The 16,503-nt window shown below is 54.3% G+C and overlaps 6 protein-coding genes across 6 annotated transcripts; 3 read left to right on the forward strand and 3 right to left on the reverse strand.

Moving 5' to 3' along the window:
- Position 1: 1 nt before the first annotated feature.
- On the forward strand, positions 2-1,795 carry SMAC4_02708 (uncharacterized protein; the record flags this gene model as incomplete). Its single annotated transcript, XM_003352226.2, has 2 exons — positions 2-550; positions 791-1,795. The coding sequence occupies exons 1-2, from the start codon at positions 443-445 to the stop codon at positions 1,793-1,795; spliced, it is 1,113 nt and encodes a 370-aa protein (XP_003352274.1). The 5' UTR covers positions 2-442.
- A 511-nt stretch (positions 1,796-2,306) lies between these two features.
- SMAC4_02707 (uncharacterized protein) lies at positions 2,307-6,098 on the reverse strand. Its single transcript, XM_066089829.1, has 5 exons — positions 5,363-6,098; positions 4,407-5,287; positions 3,925-4,343; positions 3,495-3,871; positions 2,307-3,440 (listed from the first exon to the last, which is right to left on the reverse strand). Exons 1-5 carry the CDS (start codon positions 5,411-5,413, stop codon positions 2,739-2,741), a joined length of 2,430 nt encoding a protein of 809 aa, XP_065946158.1. The 5' UTR covers positions 5,414-6,098; the 3' UTR covers positions 2,307-2,738.
- A 707-nt stretch (positions 6,099-6,805) lies between these two features.
- SMAC4_12114 (uncharacterized protein) lies at positions 6,806-8,363 on the forward strand. The gene is made up of 2 exons (XM_066091061.1): positions 6,806-7,286; positions 7,364-8,363. Exons 1-2 carry the CDS (start codon positions 7,208-7,210, stop codon positions 8,161-8,163), a joined length of 879 nt encoding a protein of 292 aa, XP_065946159.1. The 5' UTR covers positions 6,806-7,207; the 3' UTR covers positions 8,164-8,363.
- A 10-nt stretch (positions 8,364-8,373) lies between these two features.
- Positions 8,374-9,096, reverse strand: SMAC4_02706 (uncharacterized protein; the record flags this gene model as incomplete). The annotated part of the gene is made up of 1 exon (XM_066089828.1): positions 8,374-9,096. One exon carries the CDS (start codon positions 9,094-9,096, stop codon positions 8,374-8,376), a length of 723 nt encoding a protein of 240 aa, XP_065946160.1.
- Positions 9,097-9,595: 499 nt separating this feature from the next.
- On the forward strand, positions 9,596-12,175 carry SMAC4_02705 (uncharacterized protein; the record flags this gene model as incomplete). The annotated part of the gene is made up of 1 exon (XM_003352222.1): positions 9,596-12,175. One exon carries the CDS (start codon positions 9,596-9,598, stop codon positions 12,173-12,175), a length of 2,580 nt encoding a protein of 859 aa, XP_003352270.1.
- Positions 12,176-13,890: 1,715 nt separating this feature from the next.
- On the reverse strand, positions 13,891-16,011 carry SMAC4_02704 (uncharacterized protein; the record flags this gene model as incomplete). The annotated part of the gene is made up of 1 exon (XM_003352221.2): positions 13,891-16,011. One exon carries the CDS (start codon positions 16,009-16,011, stop codon positions 13,891-13,893), a length of 2,121 nt encoding a protein of 706 aa, XP_003352269.2.
- Positions 16,012-16,503: the final 492 nt, after the last annotated feature.

Raw genomic sequence — 16,503 nt, forward strand, 5'->3', positions numbered from 1 at the left:
CCCGCCGGCTGGTCCCCACATTTTGCGAAAGCTGGATGGAGCAGTGCAGGGCGAAGAAGGCAGCATCAAAGAATGGAAGTGCTGCATCGATCGTGACTGCGAACAGTGGCCCGACTTCGACTGCTCCTGCCTGCCACCGGGACTCACAAGTCACAAGTGCCATTGAACCCCAGTAAAAAAAGTGCAAAGTGACTTCCACTTCTCTGTTTCTGCCAGTGCCCAGCCCGTGCCCACCAAGCCCACCCCCCCGGCCACCTGCTAGCCTCTCTCACCCCGAACCCGAAAGCAGCGTCTGCTGTCTACATTTTCAAAGAGCCCCATAATCTCAACCTCGACGGCTCCTCCCCTCCTCCTCGATCGAACTCCTGCTTCCCTCTATCAACCACCACCACACCCCTCCCACCACCTCACCATTCAACAGCAGCCCCAGCCCGTCGTCAAAATGGCTGTCGATCAGGAGTCTTTCGTCCATCTCGCGCGCCCCCTTGCGCCCAACGTGCTTGGCTTCGGTGTTAGCAATGCCCCGCTTACCGTCAACATCCAGCCTCAGGTACGTCAACAGAAGCAACCGATTTCTATACTACAGTCCTATATCTGCCCCTCCACTCCTAATCTACCTAGTCCCCTACCTTGATGTCCATTTGCGCTTGTCAAGTCTACTTACTACCTACATCCTGTCTACTACCCCGCAACCACCACCACCATCACCACCACTACCACCAACTACCATGGCTCCAAGACCATACAACACATAGCTGACATGTAGCCTTACGCTTTCCTCGCCAACTAGGCCGTCTTCTCCATTGTCGACCATGCCGTCAGACGTGACGATCGCGACACCCAGGCGACACGGGTGATTGGTGCCCTCGTGGGTGTCCGCAGCGAGGACGGCAGCGAGGTCGAAGTGCGCTCCACCTTCGCCATCCCCCACACCGAGAACGAGGACCAGGTCGAGGTGGACGTCGAGTACCAGAAGAACATGCTGGCCCTGACCCTCAAGGCCAGCCCCCGCGAGACCCTGTTGGGTTGGTACACCACCTCGCACGAGCTCAACAGCTTCAGCGCCCTGATCCAGAACTTCTTCGCCTCTCCCGAGACCGGCACCTTCCCCCACCCGGCCGTCCACCTGACCATCGGCACCGAGGCCGGCGCTCCCATCGAGACCAAGACGTACATCTCCGCTCCCGTGGCCGTCAGCCCCGAGCGCGCCGCCGAGTCGTGCCTCTTCATTGAGGTGCCGCACAAGCTCCTCTTCACCGACGCCGAGCGCGGCGCTCTTGGCTCCGTCGCCGCCGCCGCCGACGTCGAGTCGCGCTCCGCCCCCGTCGTCTCCGACATTGAGAACCTTTCCCAGGCCCTCGAGACCGTCTCGGACCTGCTCGAGCGCGTCTCCGGCTTCGTCGGCGACGTGCTCGACGAGGAGCGCGACGGCAACCACGCGCTCGGCCAGTACCTCATGAACGCCCTTTCGCTGGCTCCCAAGGTGTCCAACCTGGCCATCGAGAACGACTTCAACAACCACATCCAGGACGTCCTCATGGTCTCGTACCTCGCCAACACGATCCGCACCCAGATCGAGCTGTCCCAGCGCCTGGCCACTGCCAAGCTCGACGAGGGCAAGGAGGCCGGCGACAAGAAGGAGGGCGAGGGCGCCGAGGGCGGCGACAAGAAGAACGACGGCCAGCGTGGCCAAAGGGGCCAGGGCGGCAAGCGTGGCGGTCGCGGCGGTGGTGCTGGTGGCCGCGGTGGCCGCGAGCAGAGGGAGCCCAGGGAACCCAGGGAGTCTGCCGAGTAAAGAAGGAGGTGGAAGAATGGACAAGAAAAACGGAAAGAGAGAATGAAAAACTCATTCCATTTTTTTAATGAAAGGCCACCACTACACACAACCAGGCAGGGGAAAAGAAAGGTTCACACACACACAAAAAGGATCCAATTTCTCTTTACATGAGTCGTCCCTTTTTGCGCGCGCGTTGATTTCAGTCCGCCGACACTTAGAGAAAGCGGTCTACCCCCATTCTATTACTACTCGACCTGTGCGGATGTCTTGTCTGCTGTCTATACCCTGCTGTTAGCCTGTTTCGCTACAGCGTACAAGAGCCCGCGCGCGTGGTTCTCGGTCGTCGGTTATCAATCTTGGAGGAAGAGAGGGGGAAGGAGAGAAAGGGTAAAAAAGGAGGGAAGGGAGGTGTGGGACGTCTTTGGTTGGGTCTCGAACAATTATGGCGTTCATAGGAATACTACTAGAGCCTTCTTACTCAGTCAGGTCAGCAGCATGATGAATTGATTTGGGAATTTTCTGTTTTAAAAATAGTCTGACGGTAATCTCATTGGTTCTTGCACTTTTTCTAGAGCCTAGATTAACTGAGCGAGTGAGAACCGACTGTCGATTGGATTTGTCCGAGTCTTGCGCTATGTTGCCTGCCTGCCGTTCCTGAGTGCTAGTGCTAGTGTCCCTATTTTTTATTTCCCCCTTCCTTCGACTCCTAGACTAAACGACAACCTTCCGTCTCTTTGCCTCCTTCCTCTTATGCACAGTAACATTAGGAGAGATTTCCATGTCAACCATAACAATAACCGTCAGTAACAGCCACATGCTTATGCTTCACAATGTTGCCTCGCTCCTTTCTTCTTTTACCATCATGTCATTCTCTTCTTCCATCATTTGCCATGGCGGCCGGCGATCATGCCCCAGACGTCAGCTGCCATTTCGCGCTTGGCCATAGACCCTTCCCTTGACCCTACATAGGAGGTTTCTGTGGCAACGAGGCAGGGTTGCCATATGTTGGGAGATGGCTGTAGCCTTGCGGTCCCGATGGTCCGGTAGGCGGTGGCGGACCGCCTACGACCTTGCTGTGGGCGATGTGGGGAGATGCGTTAGGGGGCATACCATGATGCTGGGGTTGTACGTGGTGATACGGTCCCATCGAATTGTTCGACCCCTGCCTCGACATGGCATAGCCCATGGGACCGGGACCACCATAGCCCGGCTGTGGTGGTGGTGGCATAGGCTGTTGGTAACCACCGTAGTTCATGTGAGCCGGCAAGAACTGAGGGCTGCTATGGTTAGAGCTGGCATACGGACCCGGCGGCGGTTGCATCATGGACATGGCGTTTCCGGGCAAAAATGACTGCGTCTTGGGGTTAAGCGCCTGACGGTTGTAGCTGCCGGGAATTGGGTGTTGGCTTTTCGGATCGTGGGGGTTGGCATTCACTGGGAGTTGTCCGTAGGCATACGGAATTCCTCCTGGGGAGGTGCTCGATCGAGATGAATAGCCGGGCCCAGGCTGGTTGAAGCCTTGCTGTGGCGGCCCCCATGCCGGCTGCGATGCACTGGGCATAGGAGGAGTGTATGGCGGAGCAACTTGGGGGTTAGGAGGAGGCTGGTAACGTTGTTGCTGTTGCACTGGTACTGCAGGCTGCGGAACAGAAGGAACGGGATACTGATACTGAGTTAGAAGGGGTAAATCTTGATGCTGTCTTTGAAGATGACTTACGTTTGCCATTGCGCCATACTGAGGAGCATATCCGTTACTTGGAACCATTTGCGGATACGCTTGATTCTGCGGATAGCCTTGATTCTGCGGCAGGGCTTGGTTTTGCGGATACGCCTGGTTAGGCGCATACGTCGGGACCGCCGTTGGGTATGGTGCCTGATACTGGACGTTATAAGGGACGTTGTTGATGGGGTAGGCTTGAGGTGCCGGTCCCCATGTTGACTGCTGGGGGCCTCCATAATAGACAACGTATTGAGACCGCGAGTCGAAAGTTTCCGAATCATCGCGACGTTGCTTGTTCGCCTTCTTCTTGCCATTGGGCTTGTCCTTGGCGGATACCGAGCTCGCCCGAGAAACTCCGTTAGAGGTCTCACCGTCTACACTGCGTTAGTCTCATTCCCTGTATCTAGGGGGGTTCCTCCAGACATACCTTGGCCCGAAGAATCCGATTCCTTCATGTTTCCGAAGATTCGCTGCCTCGCCCGGTTATACGCCTCTTCCCGCTCTTCCCTAGTCATTCTTTCCTTGCTATTCGCAGGCTTATCTTTGGGGTCACTGCCAGCTTCTGAAGTCGGCTTTGATGGATTTGCGCTAGAAGGAGCAAATTCACCGTCCTCGCCACGTCGCATAATCTTCCTCGGTATCACAGCAGGAGCCGGAGAGCTGGTGTTAGAAGTCGACGGCGCAATGGTGGATAGTGGTGGAGGAATTCTGCAGAAAGGAGTTCTGTATATACGAACTGCGCCCGAGACCGCCTCATATGAATGCGTCATATGGTAGTAGTCAGCAAGCTTGTGTGTCAACATTCTCCAAAACGTATTGTTTGGTGGGAAATCCATGAACGGTTCCCTAGAAAGACAGTACGTTAGCATCAAAAAGACTTTGAAGAAATGTGACTATGAAGCAACGTACTTTGAATTTTCCACAAACTCAATGACCTGCTGTTCCATCTTCAAGAGGCTGAATCGATCTTTCTCTGATCGCATGGCCTCTAAGAGCTTTTCATCCGGGTGCTGGCTTAGGAATCCACCATTTGCCGTCACGCCATCAGGAGCGCCGGGGCCGGTTGCCAGTGGCAGTTCAGTCTCCGCCGCTGGCTGTTTGTCGGATATGCCACTCTGAGGCGTAGCAAGGCCTAGTTGACCCTGACCGCCGGCCATAGCTTGTGTGGTGATGGCCCGTGGGGGCATATCTCCAATCTGGATGCGGTGGATACGAGCCGCAACCTCGGAGCCCATTCGTGAGCCGTTGAAGTAGGATCCACGGATGGAGAAGGCGTCGTCATCCTCGGTGGCAGCCTTCATACTGGCACTGTCATCTGGACGCAACGACTCCTTCTCGTCCAATGCGTTAAAGGTAGTCCCAGAGGTGATGCTCTTGCCATCCAAGCTTGGCGGTTTTGTGCCGAGCTCGGAGCTAGAGTCGGCTCTCGAATTGTCGTCCGAGGGTGTCTGGCTGATGACTACCTTGTTGGGCGTCAATACAGAGCTGACCAATGGAACGCTGATAGGGACATCTGATGTCTTGGTCTCGAGCTTCAGATCTCTGAGTCCTTCGACGATATTGTCCTGGGAAGCTTTAACCTCATCGGCAGTCTTTTGCGCAGACTGGGATGGGTGTACATCACTTTGTATCGAAACAGAGGCAGAGCCAGATATCGTGGTCGCTGGCACAGGGACAGCGGGAGCCACCATGATCGGAACCGCAACCTTATCCCGGGCGATCACCGGAGCGTTTGCTTTCGTAGCAGTTGCCATGGTAGCTGAGTCTTTGGATGCCGACGCAGCTGCAACCTGGATGGAACAAGTCAGACACGACACAGTCTTTGGGGCACAACATTGGGATCAAGGTGAAGAAAGGCCACGTACCTTTGCGAAAGATAGTTTGACGTCGTTGCCCATGGATTGGAACGTCGCCATGGCTTTTGCGGTGTAAGAGATGCTGTAAGAGCAGTGCGGATGTTACAAAGAGTCGCGCAAGCAGCCGAGAGTGCCTCTATGTTATGTATGTTTGTCCGGTGAAGAGCAGAGCGGGTCGAAGAGAGTTGAACGCGCTCAGCAGGTCGGATCCGGTAGAGGACGGAATTGGATGATGTAGCTTTTTTCGGATGGGAAGAAGTCCAGCTGAATCAAGAAACGAAACGGATCAAAGCGGCGCAAAGCGAAAGAAGAGTGCCGGTGATCATTGTATTCGGGGGTTGCTGTCTATTGTCCGCTTGAATGCGCAAATGTTGAAGCCAGTTGCCAAAGTCGAATCCTGGACCTCCGTCTCTGCCTTGTTGCTTGTGTCGTTGCCTCTTTTTTGTCTTTGCTTTCTTTCCGTCTGGGGCTTGTCGGGTTGGGGTCCGGGTTCCAGTTGCAGTTTGGTACAATGAAAAAAGGCCGAAATCCAAAATGGCGGACCAGGAAGTGGAAGCGGACTAAAAGTCGACGACGCCCAGTAACTCCCAGAAGACAGCAAAGTATCTGGAAAGGGTGCCGCCGCGGTTGGGCGGATAGACCTTTGGTGGTTGATGGGGAGGAGGGGTGGTGGTGGTGTTGTTTCCCGTTTGTGTGGGTTTGGTTTGTGAGATAAAGTGGTAAAGTCGATTAAGAGTGGTGGTTGCACCCAAAGTAATCCATCGTCTGGGCGGGAGCCTCCTCCTCTGGTAGCCGTGGGTCGGTCTGGGCTGCCACCATGTTGCAGGTACGGGTAGGGGACCGCCTGCCGTGGGCCACACCGTGGGCCTGGTGGCCTGGTTTCTAGTACTTTCACTTAACAGGACCCTTACAATACGGTACATAGGATGCTCCACCTATCGGACATGAATTCGAGGCACTCATGATTATAGCTCTAGGTGCTATATTTCCAACTATATACGAAAATAAAGCATAATAGCTCAAAGGGGTCCGACTGGGAGTATGTAAAAAGGAGGAGTATGGGAGGGAATTGATTCAATTGAGTGAGAGGGGCTCAATGTTTTGGCTGTAGAAACAAGACAGTAATGGTGGCCACTGCATGATTTCATGATTTCAAGTTTACAATACAGTACGAAGCAGGCAGAGACAGACACTCTGAAGTTCAAGCTTACCTACTTCCAGAACATGACAACACATGAACTTGAAGACATATTATTTAATTCCAATCATTTTATGTCTGCGGTAAAGGAATTGGAGGATATAGAGCGGCCCCCAAAAAGGCAAACCAGTGCCGGATGCTTCCCATCTTCATCACTGCCTGCCCACCCTGGTGCGCTGTGCCGCAGCAGAATGCTTCATCTTGGCGACGTCACGTGCTCTCACCTGTCGACAACAACAATCGAACATGGGGCTTGGGCCTTTTCTCAACTGTCAATTTCACCGCTGACAGTTTGTCATACAACCCACCAATCACCCTTTGAATCTCATTCACTCACTTCGAACGGTACAAAACAGGAACTTACCACAAGCTCAACCTATCCAGACACATTCAACGAACGCCATCCTCAATCAACAAAGCCATCGAAAAAGGGCTTTACGTCTTTAATCCACCACTTCTATAAGTTTGACCGAAATCATTTAACAGGAAACAAGCTCCGAATCGAACGGCATTCCGACCTGGTTGGCGCTGCACTCACTTCACAATTGTCGTAATTCCAAGCAACGGCAGGTGGACAAGGATAGTTCACTTTAATTCTGCACAAGGCTTCGATTTCCAGGGGCCAGCCACATTCCAACAACCTCCAAGTCATCACCATGTATCGAGGACGCAATATACCGTCCAAAAACACTCCGTCGACCGTCCAATGTCAGAAATGTCTAAAGAGAGATATGTGTTCCCTCCATCTCGATAACCCATGCATACCACGCAGCTAACATTCCTAGAACGCCATTATTCGTACGAGTGTAAAGCTTCAGCTGCGGAGCGGCCTTACATCCCGAGGCCGTCGCGCACGCAGCAGCTTTTTAACCCCAAGCTGTTGCCCAAGCTTACCCAAGCTGTACCGCCTCAGGACAAGAAAGGCGTAGCCGACGAGATTCTGGCACAGAGGGAGGCTGAGCGGGCCAAGAAGGAGCTCGAAAGGGACGACGAGTCGCCATCTAGGGATGTGAGCCCAAGGAGAAGCAGGAGCAGATCAGCTTCGGTCGATTCGGTGTCGACCATCTCCACACGATCTCCATCCCCAAGGCCTTCTCGCCATTCTAGGTCGCCACCACCACGGAAAGCGCATGCGCAAGATCTCTTTGAGCCGTCGCCTAAGGCGCCTTCGGCTCGCCAACGTTCAGTCGACTCCCGGGATCGGTATTCTAGCCGTAGGTCAGAGAGTCCCGTCAAGCATTCATCCCGGAAAGGGTCACCACCCCCTCGTCGCCATTCACCGTCGCCCCGTCGTGAGCGCGGACGTGAGCGCGGACGTGGCTCTGGGAGGGCAAGGCCACCCAGGCGCGACTATTCCGTTTCCGAGTCCAGGTCCAGGTCACCAGTCCGCTCACCAGTCAGGCGGGATAGCAAGGGAGAAAACCACAGGGCAGGAGGATATTACCGGGACAGGGAAGATGGCCGTGGACAGCCGAGATACAGGAGTCCGTCGCCGCAACAACGACCTCCAAAGGGCGAACCGTCTCCCCCGCCAGCGCCGCGCGAGCGGAGTCTCAGCCCTTTCAGCAAGAGATTAGCTTTAACAAAGTCTATGAATATGGGTGGTAGATAGGATTTGCGGTGGTTGTTTGTTGGGTATCAAAGTAGAGAATAGCCATACTTTCTCTGTAAAACAAAATCATAAACAGTTTTCCTCCCGAAGCTCTCTGGAGGCACCTCTCGTTCTCGTTCTCGTTCTCGCTCTCGTCTTCCGTTGTTATCGTTCTTTTCGTCCTGTCGCCCCTCGCTCGGTTTCCATGTTTCTGTCCACTTTTGACCTCTTTCAAGCCGCCAACTCGGCCTCCTCCAACTCCCGCTCCCTCCTCTCCTCCTCCGCTTCCTCCCTCTCCCTCATCTTCATCCCCTCCACCAGCGCCGTCCCCTCCAGCATGCCTGCCTCCTCCTCCTCCTTCCCGTCTTTCGTCATATCTTGAACTGCCGCTTGCTTCTTCGCAGCCAGCCGCTCCCTCACCATGCGCGCAATCGCGTTGTCCGTCCTGACGTTCAGCACCTCCATCTTCTGGTTCAGCTCCCGCTTCAGGTCCCAGTTGGGCTTCTTGGGCTGCAGCTTGAACAGGTCGATGCCCTTGTTTTCCTGGGCGGCCTGCGCGTCCAGCGCCGCCTGCCGCTGCGCTTCCTCCTCGATGTCGGCCGCCTGCTCTTCTAGCGTCGGCTTTTCCAGAGACAAGATGGGGGGCGCTTCGAAGCCGAGTTTGGGACCCCGTGTCTCGAAGTCGAAGTTGCGCCCGGAGAGGTGCAGGCGGGCTACGTCGGTTGTTGGGGCGTCGCCGTCGTCGTCGTTGTTGTTGTTGTTATTGTTGTTCGATTCTGTGGTTTCTTTCTGGTTGTTGTTGTCGTTTTTGCTCTGATCTTGATCTTGGGCGTGAGACTCTTCGTCATCGTCGAAGGAGGCTGGCTCAGGTTCTTTGCGCTTCAAGGACTTGAGCTTGGCTAGACGGGCCTTGCGGTCGTCGGCGGCGGCTGCGAGGGTCGCGTGGGATGACATTATTGAGTTGGGGATCTTGTAATTGCCAAGGTAGACAGTTCAATTGGGACTTCCAGGTTGCGAGTTCCTGAATGCACTGGGATGCCGTCAGTGGATGGAGTGAGGTTCTGAAGCTGTGGATCGCAGGCAGTGGGACGCGCTCCGCGTGGGGTTCCCGGGGGACGCTGTTAAGCACGGACCTCGCTAAAGCTTAGCGCCTGCCGTCCCGTTTATACCCCTGACGTTACAGTCTGGTAACAAGCGCATAGCGGGCGGGATAGATCGTCCAGTCACCGGGCACGCGCATCTTATCACCAAATTCCTGTCCCGCCAAAATTTTGGAACTTGCAACATTCATCCCACCATCATCAGCGACACTCGACAATATCGCAACCCGACTCTGGTTGTTGAACCCCCAAACCCACGCGCGATACATGATGAACACCTACGCTCCGTCATAGATACCGTTTCGACCTACGGCGTTACCTTGGTGCTGGCCCGTCGGCCTCCCCGGGAAACCATGCAACAGACGCCATTTATTTGCCGGTCATGTCTCTCCAACATCCGACGACAAGCCGATCCGCTTCAGCTCCGGCTCCCCTTCCGTCCCCGGCCGCTGGTCCGCACAGCCAGCTCTCTTGCGCCCGCGCTCTCCTCTGATAGTCATGCGACCGGACCCGAACAGTTCCTGGCGCCCTCGAGCCAGACGAACCCAAGTACCGAGTCGGGCAGAAACGAGCGCACATTCTCGAAACGATCCATACCATTGAGCGTATGGTCCGAAGAGTGGCCACACGAAGAAAGGGTCCTTCGCAAAAACGTCAGCCGGAGCGAGTTTCACACTCGAGTACGACAGCTCCAACTTTGGAAATACAAGTTCCGCAAAATATGGGCCAAGAGAGACTGGGAAAGGAAACGGAAGGACAGATACCGAGAAATCGCCCTGAAAAATGGGGCCCCTGAGGTTCTGATAATACAGGACCTACTCTGCCAGAGGGATGTCGACCACATGCGGCAAGCCTGGCAGCTCATACCCACCGAGACTCGATCAAAGCTTTGGGGGTCCGTTATGCTCAACTCTCTCCATTGGTGGCCCGACCAAGCCCCTGATATCTTCCGGGCCATCTTTGAACAAAACGGAGCGAACTTCTACGCTGCCGTCGATTGTTTCACCTACATGGCCGACTATATACAGAAGCTAGAAGAGCCCAAACAGGCGGAATATGGGAGGGCCGTCGCTGAGGCCTTGCTTCATTGCTACAACAACACTTCGAGGCGCTACATCTGCCTAGGACAAAATACCCTCTACCATATTCTTCGGCGCGCAACGACGGACCAGGTCTACGAGCTACTCATGACCATGAAAAAATACCGGCAGCGATTACACGCCTACACGAAGCAGCAGTTTGTATGGCACTTGGCAAAGGAGCCAAAATACAAGCCGGCAGCTGTTGAGCTACTCTGTGAGATGATCCGGGAGGGAGAGCTGGATGTCAACGGGCTGCACTGCGCCGCTCTGGCCACCGCCGTCCTGTCCTTTCCCGTTATCACAAGGGCAAGTAAAGCGGCAAGTAAGGAGGACGACGACAGCCTCCCAACGCTCCGCTCGCAATTGAACCAAGAGATTTTGGAAGTCGGACTCCAACCCAACATCATCCACTACACGACCATTGTCAGAAACCTCTGCGATAACAATGAGCTAAGAACTGCGTGGCAGGTCTTTGACCTTATGACCAGTCAGGGAGTCCAGCCAGATCTACGCTTTTATTCCCAGCTGCTATACGGAGCTACGCTAGCCAACGACCACCGGAGTTTCCGCCGCATTCTCGAGCTTTTGCCTGAGGAAGCATCACAAGATCCCGTCATCATCAACGGCATCCTCACCTTTATTCATATTACAACGGTTTGGGAGCTCCGAAAGCGGAGGATGAAGCCACCAGTTGCCGTTCCGAGCTTCGAGTACATGTTCAAGACGTACTCCAAGCTGTTCGACCTCGGCCCCCTGCAAGCCTTGTTAAACATCGACCTACAAAACTATACTGCAGAAATCCACCAGCGAGAACTCGATGGGATGGCCCCTTCATGGGCCGGCTGGCAGAGTATGCGATCGCTCAGGAACATGCTCGATCTCGTACCCGAACTCGAGCCCCACGCCCGTCTCCAACCAGGGAACGACACGCTCAACATCATGGTGACCTCCTTCATCCGCAACTTCTCGCAGCCCTACAGCCTGATCGAGTTCTACTCCAACTTCCGCACGCGGCTCAAGAACGGCGACCCGACCATCCTCGGCTTCGTCGCCACCAAGGGCACCATCATCCACGACGTCGTCATCAAGGCCATCCTCGAATGGCAGGGCCACAACATGGCCCGCGTCGCCCTCGACATCGTGAGCGACATGCTGAAGGACGCCGCCGCCTCCCGCGCCCTCTTCGACGCCGACCCCAGCTCACCCGACGCGGAGCCGCGTCACCCGACACCCTCCATCTACACCTGGTCCACCCTGCTGCACGGCTTCATGCACCGTCGCGAGCACCGCGAGCAGGGCGACCGCATCTTCAAGATGATGCGCGACCACGGCGTCCAGCCCAACCGCGTGACCTGGAACACTCTGATTGCCGGCCACGCCCGCCTGCAGACCGTCGGCAAGACGGCGTCGGCGCTGCAGCGCATGGAGGCAGCGGGCTACAAGCCCGATCGGTTCACGCTGAGGGCGTTTGGCTACCTGCTTAATCGAGAGGGCGCGCTGCAGATGATGCAGAGGCTGGACGAGAAGAAGAAGAGGAGGCAGGCGGCGTTTGCGGCCAAGTTGGCTGCTGCCGAGGCGGCGGGGGCGGATGAGAACGATAACTCGTACTCGGCTGAGGAGATGGCCAAGGTGCCCGAGTGGATTGCGGCGCAGGATGAGTATAGGATTATGGAGGAGCAACTGAGAGATATTAGCCAGAGTGTCGTGGTGGGTAATGAGGAAGGTGGAGGAGAAGAAGGGCGGGAGATGGGTGAGGCGGCCGAGGAGGAGGAGGGGGGTGAGGAAAAGACCGCGGCGGGAGAGATTGAAGGGCTGGAAGCGTACAGGGCGAGGAATGTTGGGAGTGCATAAGTCAGTCACCATGTGTTGCATAGCTCGGATGTATATATATATAGTTGTCGGCGCATGTATGACCTTGATGTGGGATTTAATGGTCGTATTTGTACATTATATTCTGGATACACATGACATAAGCAACAATATGTACATATCAGTTTCGGTTTCCTCACACTTGCCCCTGTCCAACTCCGCCCAAATTTCGTGATACTCGGTTCAGAAATCGCGCAGAAAGCGCAGTGTCCTCCTGTTCCAAGTTGTTGAAACCCGCACCCTCCCAGTATGCGGCCGGTATAGAAACCAAGGTCCCGTCTTTGAATGGTCAAAACTTTGACAAAAACTAGGAGATAACTCCCTACAAGTAAGCCGCAAACAAGAAAAGGAAAAGCAAAACAAGAACCATACCAAGGAAGCAGAACCCAGCTACACATACATAATAACATGAATAACACGAACTCTCCCTCCCCTCCCAGATGATTCGGCCGCAGGGGCCCGCCAGGAGTTTCCTCCAATAGCCACTACTTTTCCTAACGCTCGCTGTCTGTCCAAGTGACATACACATTCCCGTCCTCCTTTCCCCCTTTCCCCCTTCCCTCCTTTTCCAAGCACTGCTCTTTCCCGTCCCGTCTACGTCCGTTCGAACAACAATCGAAAAAGAGGAAAAGAGAGAAAAGAAGAAAAAAAAAACCGACAATGTGAACCGACTCGGACAAACAAAACCTTGGGTGGTAGGTGTCCATTGGAAGGAAACCTGGCACTGCCCGTCTACGACCAAATCAGCCGAGAGGGGAAGCCTAGTTAGGTGTTTGGCCCTCTGACATAGGTATAGCGAAAAGGAAAAGATAAGAACAAAGGCAAGAACAAGGGCAAAAAAGGAAGTAGAAAAGGAAAACAAAAAGGGCATAAACAAGGGCATAAACCAAGCGCAAAAACCAAGGACGAGAATGTAAAGCTACACCAGGTTTTGTTAAATGGATGAACCCCCCCCCCCCCCCCAAGAATCCCCGGCCCAGGGGCGTGCCGGGAAGAGAAAAAGAAAAAAATGGCAGAACAAAGAAAATGAACTTGATCCAGCCGCACAACGCCGAGTGAGGAATGACAACAAGAGGGGTGATTTCATGTTAGCCGTATGAGGGCAGCAGGGTTTTGGAATTTCGACCTGCTCCTTTCTCTCCTTCTCCTGCTCCTCAGGGGCGAAAGTCGTCGGTATGTGTTGTTATGTAATTACACCGATCTATCGATACCCTTGCGCAGGGCCAGCTCGTTGATGTGTTTGTATGGTAGGGAAATGGCCTCGCTACCGAGGCATGAAATCAACGCTTGTTTAAGCGTTGTTCACAATGTTTGGTCAAGTGCCACCGTTTATCATTTTGACGGTGGTACTAATGTATTCTGAAACCGTGGATCCTCTTGAAGGCATCTATGCCATAGTTTGCGCTCGCTCCATGCTGATGCAATGGGAGGGACTGAAGAGAACTTACTGGGGGCTCTGCTCGAGGCTGTCGCTCCATGGATGAGTAGGAAAGAGTAACTGGAGTGAAACCCAAGAAGGAATCGAGCGTGTTGAGGAGAGAAAGCCGAAGAAAAACAGCAAAAGAGTAAACAAGAGAACATCTGGCCTGAACGCCTTGCCAACACCAAACTGGTTATTAAAAAGAGAAGGGTGGGTGGATCATCCCACATCAACTGGCTAACCAAGCACAAGCCAGGTTGTGGTCCCCAAATTGCCGCTACCCACCAGCAACAACCACCCTCTCCTCTACCCTCCTAGCAAACTTCACCACCGGCTCATCAACCCCTCTCCAAAAAACATCCGCCACCCAGACCACCATCGGCACCACCAGAAGACTAGCCAGCAAAAACCCTATGATGTACTGCCCGTCCGTCTCCGTCCCCGTCATCTGAGTCCAGACGAAGTTCATCACTGTATAACCCAGAGTGTGCAGAACGGGACCGTGGACGAGGTAGATGGCAAAGGAGATTTTCCCCAGGTATTGTGCGACGGAAGATTCGAAGAAGGTTCTTGGGTTGAAGTAGGAAGAGAATATAGGGACAGTCATAGTGGAGGAGGCGACGGCGGTGGGAGCGGAAGAGGAATATCGGGAGACGGCGTAGACGAAGATGACTGCCCCTATGGATTGGTAGAAGCGGTAGTGTTCTGTCCACCAGGGTGGGATGAGGGAGGTGAGTGTTATCCAGCCGGGGGTGAGGTGGGAGTTGATGTCGGGCTGGGAGAGGAGGTAGAGGGAAATTGTGAGAAGGATAGTCGGGAGGATGGCGTGCCCAGGCGGAGAAGGGGGTAATAAAGATGTTGTTGCTGATGGTCGTGCCTGGCGAGACTCGTAGAATGGGTATGAGATGGAGGGAGTGGTGGAAAGAAGAGGTGCGGAGCCGGAGCGGCGGCGGCTGGATGTTGATGAGAGGTTGTTTGAAGAGTGAGGATATGTGGAGGAGTGGGAAGCCTCGTCCTCGGATCCGACAATATACATATCCGAGGACACACCTTGTGCTGTTGCCCCTGGGTGTGGCTGGGGATGGCGTCGCGACTTGTGCGGTCGCTGCTGAGGCATAAGCATAACGTCTCCCGTCATCGCCACCGCCGTTGGCTCGACAATTGGCAATACTCCTCCTCCTCCTCTCCTCTCCGAAAGCCCTCCCTCTTCCCGTCCCTTCTCCTGTTTCGCTTCCATCTCCCTAACCACGTCCCCCTCCGCCAACACCATCCCCATCCAAAACAGGCACATCTCCCACCTCTCCCACAAAAACGCAAACCCGCACCAGGCCATGACAACTCCCATCCTCACCCCTGGTTTTAGTCTTGCCGTCCCCAAAATGGTCAAAAACAGCACCATCGAAGCCCGGAACTCCACGGGGATCGTCCACAAATGGACGTCAATCCCCGTCGACCCCGCAAACGCATCCCAATCCCACAGATGCACAAAGTTGAGCACTGCATATCCCCAGTCGACAAACTGCTCGGTGGCAGAGTCGAACCGCGTGTAGTGAATCTCTTGGACATTTCTCAGAAATTCTGCGTCGGACGCAAATGAGCGGTTCCATTCGTAGACTCCGAGTCGGAGAAGCAGGACGATTAGGAAGGTTGAAATGGCGGGAGGAAGAAACAGACGGAGGCCGCGCCGGAAGACGAGGGAGGAGAGGGTGTCGAGGAGCTTGGAGTAGTCGTTATGTTCCTGCTGCTTTTCGCCATGTGCTGCTGAAGAAATGGTAGATGAAGAAGTAGGACTTGAAACAGAGTGAATGATTTTCAGTGGTTTCAGAGATAATGCGTATCCGGAAATGACGAAAAAGATACAAACCATTGGCGGCCCCGAGTAAAAGAGCCGGATAAAGGGCAGCTTGAGAAAGTGGTAGTTACTTCCCTCTGAGCCCCAGCCTACGGCAATGACGAAGCAAGTGTAGAAGTAATGGCAAAGAAAGACACAAAAAGCGGCGACACCACGCATGCCGTCCAGGTACGCCGTTGGACTCAGAGGTCGAGGTTCCTGGCCTCCATGGTCTCTTTTCTTCTGATTTCCCTGTGGTGTTGGATCAAAAGGGGGGTGTCCATGTATGCGAGACTGAAGAAAGCTCGGGAGAAGAAAGAATGCTGAACGGAGCAAAAAGGGCCGCATTGAATGAGAGACGTAATGCCTCGGATTCCGGGAAAGAAAGTCAACGTCAAGGCTGGGCAACCGTCCAAATATGCCGGAGTGGCGGGGCCGTGCGCGTTGAGGCGCCCTCCAGAGTTCTTGCCCATAGCCAGGATTGGACTCGATGTCAGGGACCACGACTTTTTCTGTGTTGAGGTCCAAACCCAGGTTTCGTGCCTCCTCGGCGGATTGGTTATGCATGACTGCCCATCATTTGAGAGGCTTGGTGAATTTGGGACCCTGAAGAAGGGATTACCCAAATCACCAAGCCTTCTGATGAGTTGAGCCTGATCCGGTTTGTTACTGTGTTGTGCAACAACTGTTAGCTTGAGTCCGAGCTATGTCGAGCGAGAGTGTCTGAGGGATGTAGAGTGAAATGTGTCTGAAAAGGATGTCAAACCGCTGGTAACTGACTATGAAGTTATGTAAGGATAAAGAGGAGGTGAGACTGGAGAAGTATGCTAGGATGGAGAAGATTTGAGAATGTGGAGGTCTGATTGTGATGATGAGGGAGAGAAGAGGAGGAGAAAAAAAACAAGGGGAGGGAGGGGCTTTACATAGAGACTCCATTGTTTTCTAATGCTCGTGCCCAAAAAAATGAAGCCCGACGTGGCAGAGTCAAAGATGCACTTGCCTTGTAAGTATTCATCAGAGCATAAATCGCCTCGCTGATTCTCGTCGCATATGCGGCCA

This window comes from Sordaria macrospora, chromosome 2 (assembly GCF_033870435.1).
Source record: "Sordaria macrospora chromosome 2, complete sequence".
Lineage (NCBI taxonomy): Eukaryota > Fungi > Ascomycota > Sordariomycetes > Sordariales > Sordariaceae > Sordaria > Sordaria macrospora.